The following is a 13,452-nucleotide window of genomic DNA, read 5'->3' as shown; positions in this document are numbered from 1 at the left end:
CACCCACCCATCCCCTGATTATCACGTCCTGTCATGCAGATATGCAAACTCTCATATGGAAGTGTAGGGATTATGTTAATACTGACCCATTTAGCACTTAAGACAAGAAGAATTACATGCCCTTTCTTTTTCTTTCTCGTTCTTTCTTTTCTCTATCTCTCTCTCTTTTTCTCTCTACCTCTCTCTCGCTGCACTAACTCTTTTCTTTAATCTCTCATCTGCGTTCATTCTCACCCATCCAGGGGGTACACCAATCAGAGGTAAGAGTCTAAATCTAACCACCCCATTCACCCACCTGTTAACTGTTCTTCTGTCTTCCTCTCTCCCTCACTTCTCTTCTGTCTCGCATAATTATCTATCTGACCATCACATTTTAGTTTTCATTGTCAGATTTTAGGGCTTGTATCTATTATAATGCACATGACTATTATCCTGATTAACCTGGATTAGATTTTTTTTTAGATATATGACTCATTTTTTATATTTAGCACTGATTCATTTGTTAGATAGAAACAGTTTAATATGAAGATTAAGCAATGAATCCATGAACCTCTTGACTGCATTTTGACCGTGTTTTTTTTTTTTTTTTAATCTTGGTATCTGTTTTTCTTCCCCACTCTTCCAATCCCTCTGTGGATTACCTTCATCTTTTCTAATGAAGCCTCATTTCATCTTTCAGCAGTTTTTCTCTTGGACACTGTCTGTTTTTTCCTTCCACAAACTTCATCTCTCTGATGCAACGTCTTTTTTGTCTTTTTCTTTTTTTCCTACTTAAAAGTGCACATAATGCTTTAGCTGTGATACTTTATTGGGTATTTCCTTTGTGCTCTTTGTGCATCTATTTGTAAAAGAAAAACGGATTGGATTCAAAATCTTGAATTTTTTTTTCTTCTGATGTTCTGTTTAATTGCAAAACAGCACCTCTTTTTTCTCCTACACACAAACCAGCATTTTATTGCTGCTGCGAAGGTGATCCTCTGTTAATCATGTCAGAAAGCTAGATATATTTTTACGCTGTCGTGCTAATGTACACACACACACACACACACACACACACACGTGCAGAATAATGCTAGTTTTGAGTGTGTGAGGAATATCGTACACATGGATGCTAGGCAATATAACAGGCAATATAATAGCGGGTAATTTCCAAAAACAAAACTCAGACCTTGAAATTCTCCTATCCTATGTATGTGCTTGTGTGTGTGTGTGTTTGCATGTGTGTGTTCAGGTGCACTGCAGATCGATCGGAGTGAAGAAACCGATCAAGGGAAATACGAGTGCGTGGCTATGAATAGTGAGGGGACGCGATACTCGACACCCGCTAACCTTTACGTCAGAGGTGAGTTTAGTAACAGTATGAAGGATCTTTCATTCCATTCAAGAAGCGTTTACACAATGATTACATTCCTGATTTACTCCTGAGGAGGGTTGCAAAGGGGCGGAAAATGTCCAGTTAACTTCAGGAAACTTTCCATGGGAACTAGGGATCCCCCGAAATGAAAATTCTTGGCCGAAACCGAAAACCGAAAAAGGAGGAAAGCAAGGCCGAAAACCGAAATGATGCCAATTATTATTACCATTACATTTATGGCTATGATTGTGTACTAACCTTACTAAAATCAAGGCATTTCAATTGCATAAATTAATATTAAAGTTTCAAAGAATAAATCAATTACAAATTATGAAAATATTTATTTATAGCACATTGCAACAACACACAGGATAAAATAAATTGAAATTTTGTCTTAAATGTTTAACTTAAATGCACTCGTGTACATTAAATAATTAATGTACAGGCCCTCTGGCTTGACAGGTTGTACAATTAAATATGTTCTTTCATAAAAACAAAGTGCATTCAGAACAAGTGCAACTGCTTAAAGATACAATACAACAATATCACTGGGAAACTTCCTGCCTTTTCAAAAACGTCCACCACAGACGGAGTGCGCGTGCTCGTAGGGGTTTCTGTGTGTTTGCGTTCCTCCCATATTCAGCATAGCGATCGGATGTTTGGATTTCAAATTAAACCCGACGTGGAGAAAGTCTTTGCAGACGCACCCCCTCTAGAAATTTCGGCATTACATGTTTTGCAAATCGCTATCCGTGGGTCTTTCCCAGATATACTGAAACACGTCCACACCGCAGACATGTTGTTCTAGACATGCACGTGCAGGCAGCGGTTTCTGTTTGCGTCATCACAACAAACTGTTTCAAAACGCACCTTTGGGCCATTTTCGGCCGAATATTTTCAGTGGCCGAATATTCGGTGCATCCCTAATGGGAACTTTATCTGGGGAAATTTGGAAATATTTCCAAGTTGGAGACATACCAGAAATTTACGGAAATTTGGGAGGGAATTTATGGCAATATTATATATATATATATATATATATATATATATATATATATATATATATATATATATATATATCATTTAAAGTTTTGACTGATTTAATTATTAGTATAATTTGTTGCACAATCGCTTACAAGGATGTTAAATATAAATGTATGTAAAATTCATGTATTCTATGTGAATACTACCAGAGAGGGGAATTTTCTACATTGTTTTGTGTGCAGGATGCAAAAAATTATGTGTGTTATGCAAAGTGCATGTAGGGGGTGTGGCCTCAGTTACCCTGCAGTAAGTGTGCTGTGTGCATGTGATTGTTAAATGTGCAGGGCAAATTGCAATTCTGTACATTTCCATGTTTTTTCCATTAAATTCCCGTTAATTTCAGTCGAAAGATTCCAGTCTTTTTGAATTCCAGAATTTTGCAGCCCTACTCCTACATTAATGGTGATAAATGTCATTGGGGAGGAATTTCCTACATTATGTTTGACCTGTGAAGTTTTTATATGTACTGTAACAATAGATTACTGATATACAACCAGTGTTGCCACCAGTTTAAAAGCCAATCACTCTGTAATCAGATGTGGGATCACCATGGATTAACTTACCATTTAAAACAGCTCTGGCTCTGTAATACATAGAGTTTTGCAGCAGATCTTGTAAATTGCGAGGTGGGTCATATTTGTGTGTCCAGCTCATCCAACAGAAGAATAGTATTGAGATCTGGGGGGAGTTTGAAGACCAAATCAGCACCTTTTTCATGATCCTCCAACCTTTCCTGACCTGATTTTTGCAGTGTATCGGAAAGCATTATCCTACTGAAACAGGCTACTGACATTAGGGAATACCGTTGCCATGAAGGATGCACTTCTGCAGCAATGCAACATCCAGGACACACGTTTTTACAGCAGAACGTTTCATTTACTGGCTTACCTTCGTCCCACAGTCCATCCTGGTGCTAATGAGCCAGTTAATGCTTCCCTGGTTTAGGCTGCAGCTATCGATTTTTTTTAGTAATTGAATATTCTTCCGTTTATTTATTCATTAATTTGAGTAATCAGATAAGACGGGTCTCTTGAAATTTACAAGTAATTTGGTTCCTTCTCCCAAAAATTGACAATTTTTGCTGAATATGCATTTTAGAATATCTGTGAAAACTAAACCTATTTAGTGCATTTAATTGCCATATTATGTCAGAATGCACATATAAAACACATACATATATAAACACAGTGCTCCGTGTGTACGGTAGTTGTAATGGACTGAACGGAGCAAATAATTTGTATAGTATTCGAGTTACTTTAAGAATCTAATTGTAATCGCACAGCACCTGAAGCTAATACTTTCTGTCCTGATCTGATTTTTTTTCTTCCTACCTATGCTGTTATTCGTTCTCTTTCCTGCCTTTCCACCGCTCCTCTTCCTCTCTTCAGAGCTGAGAGATGGTAAGTCGTGTGAACACATTTAATCCGAATCCAGAATATCAATATAGTTACTCTTATCTAGAAGTTACACCTGCGCATGTCTAAGTCCATTAGCATGGACAATCTGCTTAGTAATGACATTTTATACATGCAGTGGGTCAAAGACGGAGAAAACTATTTTATTATGTATTAATTAGAATTATGGCTTGTTATATATCGCTTGAATCCATGTCAGTATGATGACAAGTTCTTCAATATTTGAGTTGATGTTATCACTCCACCAGTGCGCCGGATCCCCCCACGCTTCTCTGTGCCGCCTATGGATTACGAAGTGATGCCCGGAGGAGGGGTGAACATCACATGCCAGGCGGTGGGCGTTCCCATGCCATATGTGAAGTGGATGCTTGGAACGGAGGACCTGACTCCAGAGGATGACATGCCCATCGGAAAGAACGTGCTAGAACTCACGGACGTGCGGCAGTCAGCCAATTACACCTGCGTGGCCATGTCCACTCTTGGCGTCATTGAAACCGTGGCACAGATCACAGTCAAAGGTAGGCTTATTGATCATAATAACACTGATCAGGAATATTAATATATCATTAAAAATTTATTTATTAGGGGTGTAAAGGTACACAAAAATCACGGCTTTAAAGTCACAGTTCAGTTTCCGTACGGTTGGGGAAAGAAACGCAATGAATATCAGCAGTTTACATTTTTAAAACTATTATAAATAAAATGCTTTTTTGGGAAAATAATATATCAAATAATATTTTCTAATATTTTCTAGGAATAAAATATATACAAATAAAATTGAATAAATTCAATTAATGCAAAACACTATTATATTGATTCAACTGAGTAATCGATTAGAATTGTATATTGTATTGTAGAAGAATTGTATTAATTGGTTTACATTTTTTAGACCCCATTCGGGAATGTGTTTTACATTTAATATTACATTTTCTAAAGATACGTTCAACTTAACTGTTCTACTTATTTCAGCATACTTTGAATGAAGGAGGGAAGGAAGGAATGAAGACATTTGTTATTCACTTCCTCAATATGTGGAATTGTCAAGATTTTCTCCTTCGTAAAACTGTGGCGCTCATGCGCTCACTGCACTAATTCTAGATTCCCTTTTACACCCCTGGCGTTGTTGTGTATGTTTTCATTTTGTAATGATAATAATAAAAAACCCCAGCCTTATTTGCATTGAAAAGTTGCAGTAAGGCTCACAGCATGATGCTGCCTCCACCGTGCTTCATCGTAGAAAGTAATTCAGGGTTTCCGCAGGGTCTTGAGAACATTTTTGGCTTAAAAAAAAAAGAGTCTTTAAATTAGCTGTTCTTGGTCTAAAAAGTTCTTAATTTCCATGTTACATAACCTCTAATGCTTATTGAAATGCTCCCGCAGTGTTGTAGTTTTTTCTTTCGCTAGTTCAAATGTAATTCGATACATTACGACTACAAAATGAGACCGACCTGCAACAACCAATCAGCTTTCTCATATTGCGATTCTCTCTTGAACTTTACCACAGACATAAAACTGGATTTATTTATTTTTTTTAAGTTTAGCGTTAATTGGCTTGGAAAAAAAAGTAATTCAGGGCTTGGTTAAGGTCAGTTGCTAACAGCATATTTGTGTGTGTGTGTTTTTTATGTCGTGATCTTGGTCTTGCATTTGGTTTCAAAAATGTGGTTATAAGAATCTTATATTTGACTTTGTAAAACCGGCAGAAACCCTGTAACTGCAGTTAATATTAAAGATCCTTTGCTCTCTCTGTAGCCCTCCCAAGTCCTCCAGGAGCTCCAGTTGTCATGGAACGTTCAGCCACCAGCATAACCTTAATGTGGGACAGCGGGAACCCACTTCCCGTTTCCTATTACATCATCCAGCACAGACCTGCTTCCTCCAGTGACCCTTTTAAAGAGATTGACGCCGTGGCGACGACACGGTACAGCGTCGGCGGACTCAGCCCCTACTCGCACTATCACTTCCGGGTCATAGCTGTAAATTCGATCGGCCGCGGACCTCCGAGTCCGACAATAGAAGCACGGACGGCAGAGCAAGCCCCGAGCTCGGCGCCGCGCAGGGTCAGAGGTCGCATGCTTAGTGTCTCCACAGCAATGGTGCAGTGGGAGGAGCCAGAGGAGGCGAACGGACAGGTGGTCGGTTATCGGGTGTACTACACCTCCGATTCTTCACTGCACGTCAACCAATGGGAGAAGGAGATGGTGCGTGGAGCAAATTTTCTGACAATACAGAATCTAACGCCAAACAAGACCTATTTCATTAGAGTTCTGGCTTTCACTGCTGTGGGAGATGGTCCTCTCTCCAGCGACCTGCACATCATTGCCAAAACAGGAGGTAAGTGTGTGTGTGTGTGTGTGTGTGTGTGTGTGTGTGTGTGTGTGTGTGTGTGTGTGTGTTACTATTAATATAAAGTTCCTGGTAATTAGTTTAATTATGTTTGTTGTTTATTTATTCCATTAGACCGGAAAACACTTACAATCCTTTTGTTTATATGGGACTCATTAATTAAACCAGCGTTTCTCGACTAGCTACATCTTATTACATCATTTGTAGTAGATGTTCGATACAAAGGATTCGCAACCAAGCAATAACCTGAAAACTTTTTTGTGCGAAGTGCAATTATTTGTCCATGTGGGACAAAAAAAGCAGCAGAAAGTGAGTCACATTCCAATTGCAGACATTCCGAGAAGGTTGTGCTCATTTATAATTTTTTTTACTTTTAGTGATGTTACTGAGAATTGGGTGGAGCTGCGTATAGAACTATAGAGATGTACTTTTTCACCTCTGTAATTTAAATAAATCATAAATGCGTCGAATGCCTTTACAGTCTGCAGTTAATGTCAGATCATTTTTTCTGTCTGGTTTTCCAGTTCCTTCTCAGCCCACCGAGCTGAAAGCAGAGGTGAAGTCAGAGACGAGCGTCCTGCTCACCTGGCTGCCACCGGCTCACAGCGGCACCGATGCAATCATAGGATATGAACTCATATACAGACTCGGAGACCAGCCTGAGCAGGTCAGCTTTATTCATTATACACCACCAATAATAATAAATCAGTGATCTCGCGGAGAGACGATAAAGTCACAGTGAAAAAAGAAAAACGATCAGATGCTCTCACCTGGTCCACTTACCATCACAATTTGGCTCTTGTTGAACACAATAAGTCTGTAAAAAGATTTTCTTGGAGATATACAGTTGCCTGATGAAGGTTCATCAAAACCGCTAGACGATGACGATTACAGCTGTTTCTGAAAACCTCCTCCTGATTAGCATAGATCCTTATATATTATTGATTAGCGGTTTTATGGAAATTTCAAGTCATTTTGAAGAAGTATGAACAATTAGGAAATTGAATTTAAATGATTTCCAGGTCTGGATTTGTACTAAAGGGAAAAACAACACTGAGTATGTGGATGTTAACACATAATGTTTGAAAGAAAAAGTGTGTGGGAGTCTTGAAGTATAGACTGGATCACATAAAAATGAGATAAAACACATGATGCGTCACTTTGTATATTTATGCACACACACAGACGTACACACACACACTGAATTCCTATTCTTTTTCTCCTGTAGAAGATCGTGTTCGAGCCGAGCTCCAGCTACGTGCTAAAGAATCTGAAGTCCTTCTCCACCTACAGCTTTCAGTTAGCAGCGCGTAGTAAACACGGCGTGGGGGCCTTCACCAGCGAGCTCAGCGTACAGACTCCACAAACCCGTACGTACAGTACACACTCCTGACACACAGACATGAGCACAGTTATATATAGAAAACGTGTTATGTGTTAATGCAAATGTATTTTAACGGCACACATTTTATCAACGCAGCGAGCATTTCTACTTGATCATTTTTATTAATATAAATAAAGAAATATAAAAGAGGCGAAATTAAATCCTTTAACGCAACACATTTATTTACAACGTCCTTTCTTTACTCAGATACAAAAATATAATAAACTCTACTAAAAAAATTTTTTAAACATTAAACATTTGTTTTACTGATGCGCCAAGTCTGAAATCAACCACAAAAAAAACCCGCCATGATGCACACATCCGGCAATTAAAACTGTCCGTGTGGAAACATAGCAAAAGTTCCGTTTGGTGTCCTGATGATTTACATCAATTAAAACACCATAATTACTTTAAAACATTTAGAAGCATGCTTATGTTGAGTTTGATTTTACTAATAATAATTAAGCATTTGCATTAAGCATCCATATTTTGTCCATGCCAATGTTGATTAGAATATTAAAAACGTTCGATTTAAAATCGATTATGTGCGATTAAGTTGCAATTAATTACGAGTTAGCTCATGACAATTGTGAATTAACATTTTAATGGATTGACAGCCCTAATATACACATTTACACACACATAAATAATAAAGACATCCAAACTATGAAAGAACACATATGGAATTATGTGAGTGTTCTCATGGCGTTCTCTCATGGCGTTCTCTCATCAGATTCATAAGATAGTCACTCCGAGAAGCATTTATATGTCAATAGGCGGTTTTTGAGTCTGGTAATTCTAATAAACATATATGCTGCAGCAGAGGTAGCTCTTGGTCTTCCTTTCCTGGGTCCCCATAAGAGCCTGTTTTATCATAGCATAATTTTGAGATCCCACTTGGGGATATATTTAAAGCTCCTGAGATTGAACTGACTGACCTTCATTTCTTAAAGCGATGATATCTTTTGGAAAAGACAAAAAAAAGATGAAAGTCTTTTCTGTTCACTTAACTGAGTGCTTCTTGGCATAGTATGGATTTGTACAGTAGTTGCAGTAGAACTAATAGGACTGTTGACTGTGTGCTCACCCTTTCCTCTGCACCAGACAACTGATGGTCTAAATCACGTTAAGAAGGCAGAAAATGTCACAAATGTCCTCCTGACAACCATAAACCTGTGAACTGAAAACTCTTCCAGGTGATTACCTCGTGTATCTGATGAGAGAACGCCATGAGTTTGCCAAACTGACATCAAAGTTTAATGTAGCTGATTTGGACAATCTAAAAAATATTTTTATTTAATTTTTATTTTTTTTTACAGTTTGTTTATTGGGAAATAAATTGTTAGTATAATAGATTTTTTATTAGTAGGATGTCTTCAGTATTAATGTTGAAAATAACAAAAATAAAGAAAACCACTGAAGGTGTCTCCAAACTTTTAACTGCTACTGTAAATCACCATTTTACTTGAAAAAAACAGAACCGACCTCATACTAGATCTGTACGAGTTACAGCATTAAGGCCCAGACCTTGTGCTCTGCTATAACACACCTGATTAAACTCACTGGTGAATTATTAAGAGGTGATGAGTGTTAGAACAGTTAGAAAACATGCCGCTGAGACAGAAAATAGCGACTCGACCTTAGAAAATTTCCAAAGTGGGTATTTCGTCTTCCTAATGGCTTGTCTGTTTGACATGCGGAATTAAAAAGAAACAAGAAAAGCCTCCTGGCAATGGCACACAATGCCAAGCTGATTTTGCTGACTCAGGAAAAATATAGAGTCAGAAATGTATATAACAGATATATAAAAAAGGAAAAGCAGATAAAGGTAAGTTTATTTGTTTGTCTCTGCAGAGACATGAATCTTGAGATAGTCTTGATATATTTGTGTTAGGTGTAATGTTTTAATGATGTGTAATATCACCATACACATTCTTCTGGCCTCTGTTTTTGTGGTCCCTTTTTTCCCCTATAATCAGCATGGTTATATTCTTGTTCTAAAATCCATGATTCAAACTCATCCCTTTAAAGCATGTTCCACCAGGAAGTGACATTTTGTGAGCTCCATGTGTTGATAAGCTCGGCTCCACCCTTCATTCTGGGGAAACGCTTGATTCGCTGCCCTGGAACACGACAAAGACAAAGGTGTAGATCACGGACAGTCCACTGTACAGTTTTCCCCGTCACGTTGACAGAGGACTCTTGTATCACAGGACCTGTGAACAGCACGCCGTGGTTAAAGAGGACAGTATGCTACAAATTAAGCTGTAAAACACAATCTTTGACATCCCAGAGTACCTGCATTAGTACTAGAAATAATTCTTTGAGGGGGAAGAAAGGAGGAATAATTTTTTTTTTATTTCAACCTGTTATCCTATTCGATACCCTGAGTAGGTTTGTGAGGTTATTACTTTATTTTTACTATTTTACCAAATGCCTGGGGCTTTTCTGTGGATCATCAATGAGTTCTGAACTCCACATTCGCAAACGTCACGGCGACCACACGAAGGATTAGGTGACTTATGCAAGACATTGACCGAGGAGAGAAGTTTGGTATCCCACAATCAGAGTCTGCTGAAAATATAACAGGTGCGACCTGACACACACACCCACACACACACACACACACACCAATTTTCACATGATGCCACAATCATTGAACAAATCTCTTTGACCCATGTGACCTCTATAGTTTATAAACTCAATCGCCTTCCATCAAAAGAAATGATATACGAGTTCAATCCAGTAGATGATATTGTGCACTAAAGTGCTTCTGTCATTTATGAACCTGTCATAAGATGTTATTTATATGACCGACTCCCAAACGCTACAAAATTCATTACATTCTGATATTTGTGGGTAAAAATCCATAATAAATTCTCCCATGTCTTCTCCCCAGTGCCTACACACACTGCTTACAGTCAGCTCGCCATCGTCGCTCACATCCGCGAGGTCACACCTGTCGCCATAGCAACGACCTCAGAAGCTCAACACATTCAAAAGTGACTACAAGCAGAAGGGACTCAACTTTCCTTGAAATGCAGTAGGAAGAGATGTAAAAAATAACTGCTTCATCGCCTGGTGTGACGCTACACAGTAACATCGGAAGCGAAGAAATAACTGCTTCGAAGCAGATCTAAAATACTCATACAGTGTGTGTGTGTGTGTGTGTGTGTGTGCACAGAAATGACATTCTCACCTTTTACATTCACATCTATCTGTTTCTTATTTTGTCTATCTGGCTTTAGTGTGTGTATTTATACACATACACTTTGTGGACAAAGGTATTGGGACACCCGATATCTCCTGTCATGTGTGGATCTTCCCCAAACCGTTACCAATTTTCCCTTCACTTGAACTAGGAGACCCAAACCTGTTCCAGCATGACAATGCTCCTGTGCCCAAAGCAAACACCATGAAGATCTGCTTTACATGGTTTGGAGTGGAAGATATCCTGCTCTAGAGCTTCAACTTCAGGGATGAATGTGAACACTGTCTGTACTCCAGGCCTCCTCACCTCACCTACATCAGTACCTGACTTCATTAACACCCTTGTAGCTGAAATGAACACAAATCTCCACAAAATCTTGCAGAACATCTTCCCAGAAGAGTGAAGTTAATTATAACAGCTAATGGGGACTAAATGTGGACTGGGATGTTTAAAAATCACTCACAAATCACGTGGTCAGGTGTCCACAAACTTTTGTCAGTATGTATTTATATGTTTATTTCTTACATTTTCTATTGATGTCCACCAAAGTCATGTTCCAAGGAGGGTCACCTGATTCCAGCTGTGTATATTACAAAAAATTGATCTGATCTTAACTCTGACACTGGTTCACACGTAGATACAAATTTTGCTCCGACTAAATCATTCTGCCGATAAAGTGCCAGACATGCTGTTAGCTTTGTTTCAGCGCTTTTTATTCACACTGCATTCACAGTTCGATCCGTCTAATTATTTTGTAAGATTCACATTTGTGATAAATAAAGCACTAAACAGTGCTGATTTTTTTATTTTTCTTTTTTAAGTGTTTGCTGTGAACTTCCATGTAAAAGCTGCTATGAAGAGTTCAGTATGGCTTGTCTGGGAGCCACGAACTGCACAAAACAAACCCTCGACTTTTATCGTAAGTATAGTGTGAGTGTGTGTGTGTGTGTGTGTGTGTGTGTGTGTGTGTGTGTGTGTGTGTGTGTGTGTGTGTGTGTGTGTGTGTGTGTGTGTGTGTGTGTGTGTGTGTGTGTGTGTGTGTGTGTGTGTGGGGACCAGGGCTTAGAATTTCTGAAAGCTATTGTGTTGTATGATCAAACTGTGATGTCCTTATTAGGGCTGTGAAAACTAACGCGTTAATAACGCAAATGTATTTTAACAGCACGAATTGTATTAATGCGTGCGCATTTCTGTTTGACCATTTTAATTACAATATAAAAATTTAAAATCTTTAACACAACACACAATCATTCACAACATCCTTTTTTTTCCCTCAGATTAAAAAAAAAACAAAAAAAAAACATAATAATTATTTTTAATCTCTAAACATTTGTTTTAGTTTCAAATCGAGCACCAAAATCCGCCATGATGCACACATCCGGCAATTAAAACCGTCCGTGTGGAAGCAAAGGTTCCTGATGATTTACGTAATATGAAACACCATAATTACTTTAAAACATTTACTATAATATTCTGTCTTCATCCTCTATGTTGAGAGCGGTTTCACTAATAATAAACATACATTTGCATAAAGCATCCACATTTGTACATGTTGATTTAGAGGATAAATTTAAGGTACATTAAGAACAGATGTGCGAACATTAAGAACAAAAATGTGCGAATAAGTTGCGATTACTTACGATGACAAACGTGCGATTATTTGCGATTAAATATTTGAATCGATTGACAGCGATAATCCTTATGTACCTCATTGCTCAGATCTCATACGGTGATGGTCACAAACTGGAAGTAGACGGGCGTCTCGGGCTGCAGCGGATCACCGAGTTAAAGCCGCAGTCGATCTACACGTTCCTCCTGAGTAATAAAGCGGATGGGAGTGAGGGCCTGCAGCACCGTGCCGACGCCATGACCGCTCCGAACCTGCTGCTCAGAAAACCTCAACTAATGGAGAAGAGCAGCTCTGAGAGCACAGCCACACTGCAGCTGCCCTCGGTGCACACACACGTCCCTGTCAGGTCAGAAACACACAATGAACACACCGGACATGCACATGAACCATTAATATAGTTCTTTCAGTAATGTGACTACAGTCTGTCTTATTCAGTAATGAATAGAGGCTCCGTAAGCACCTTTGTTACATACAGCAATGCATATCTGCTATTGTTTTATATTATTTATCATGGAAATTAGGAACATTACTAGACCACTTAAAGCGGAAAAAAAAAAAAAATAGTAGCCCAGTATTTCCATTAGTTTTCTTTACCCTGTCATTAGCACACAGATAATGGATAATTAATGTGGTGCATCTACTGATTGTGAAATTCAGCAGTGTGATGTCAGCAAAATGAGCAGAATATATTTTTTACTGGTTATTTATGCCATGAAGGATCAGCTTCCTCTCTATCAAGGATAAACAGGCTTTCATCTTCAGTTTATTTGCTGTTAAAGAATCCAAAAGATTTTTGTGGAACACCTTCTCATACCAGGAGTATGCTTAAGGTATACGCTTTGTCTGATTTGTTTGTTTGTTTTTACCCTGCGTAGAGGTTTCTACATCATTGTCATCTCACTGAAGAGGCAGAGAGGAGGAAACTTCCAGAATCCTTGGAGTGATCCAGATGAAATGAATTTAGATGAGGTTAGGGGTGTATGATATAACTATATATATATATATATATATATATATATATATATATATATATATATATATATATATATATATATATACTGTATATAT

General features: G+C 38.3%; 1 protein-coding gene across 8 annotated transcripts in view; it reads left to right on the top strand.

Moving 5' to 3' along the window:
- Nucleotides 1-13,452, top strand: part of ptprdb (protein tyrosine phosphatase receptor type Db) — an 80,010-nt gene that overhangs the window by 47,361 nt on the left and 19,197 nt on the right. For 6 of the 8 annotated variants that reach the window (XM_083532690.1, XM_083532689.1, XM_083532695.1 and 3 more), the window contains 8 exons: nt 1,232-1,351; nt 4,062-4,331; nt 5,566-6,147; nt 6,684-6,826; nt 7,388-7,529; nt 11,576-11,673; nt 12,474-12,730; nt 13,260-13,353. In XM_083532690.1, coding sequence (XP_083388816.1) covers nt 1,232-1,351; nt 4,062-4,331; nt 5,566-6,147; nt 6,684-6,826; nt 7,388-7,529; nt 11,576-11,673; nt 12,474-12,730; nt 13,260-13,353 — 1,706 coding nt within the window. Of the gene's footprint in view, nt 1-242; nt 261-1,231; nt 1,352-4,061; nt 4,332-5,565; nt 6,148-6,683; nt 6,827-7,387; nt 7,530-11,575; nt 11,674-12,473; nt 12,731-13,259; nt 13,354-13,452 lie in introns of all 8 variants that reach the window. The other 2 variants (XM_083532688.1, XM_083532693.1) reach the window with 2 other exon arrangements.

The sequence above is a fragment of the Silurus aristotelis genome (genome assembly GCF_946808225.1).
Source record: "Silurus aristotelis genome assembly, chromosome: 27".
In the NCBI taxonomy this organism is placed as follows: domain Eukaryota; kingdom Metazoa; phylum Chordata; class Actinopteri; order Siluriformes; family Siluridae; genus Silurus; species Silurus aristotelis.
The sequence above is the reverse complement of the archived record's forward strand: the minus strand, read 5'-3'. Positions and strand labels throughout refer to the sequence as shown.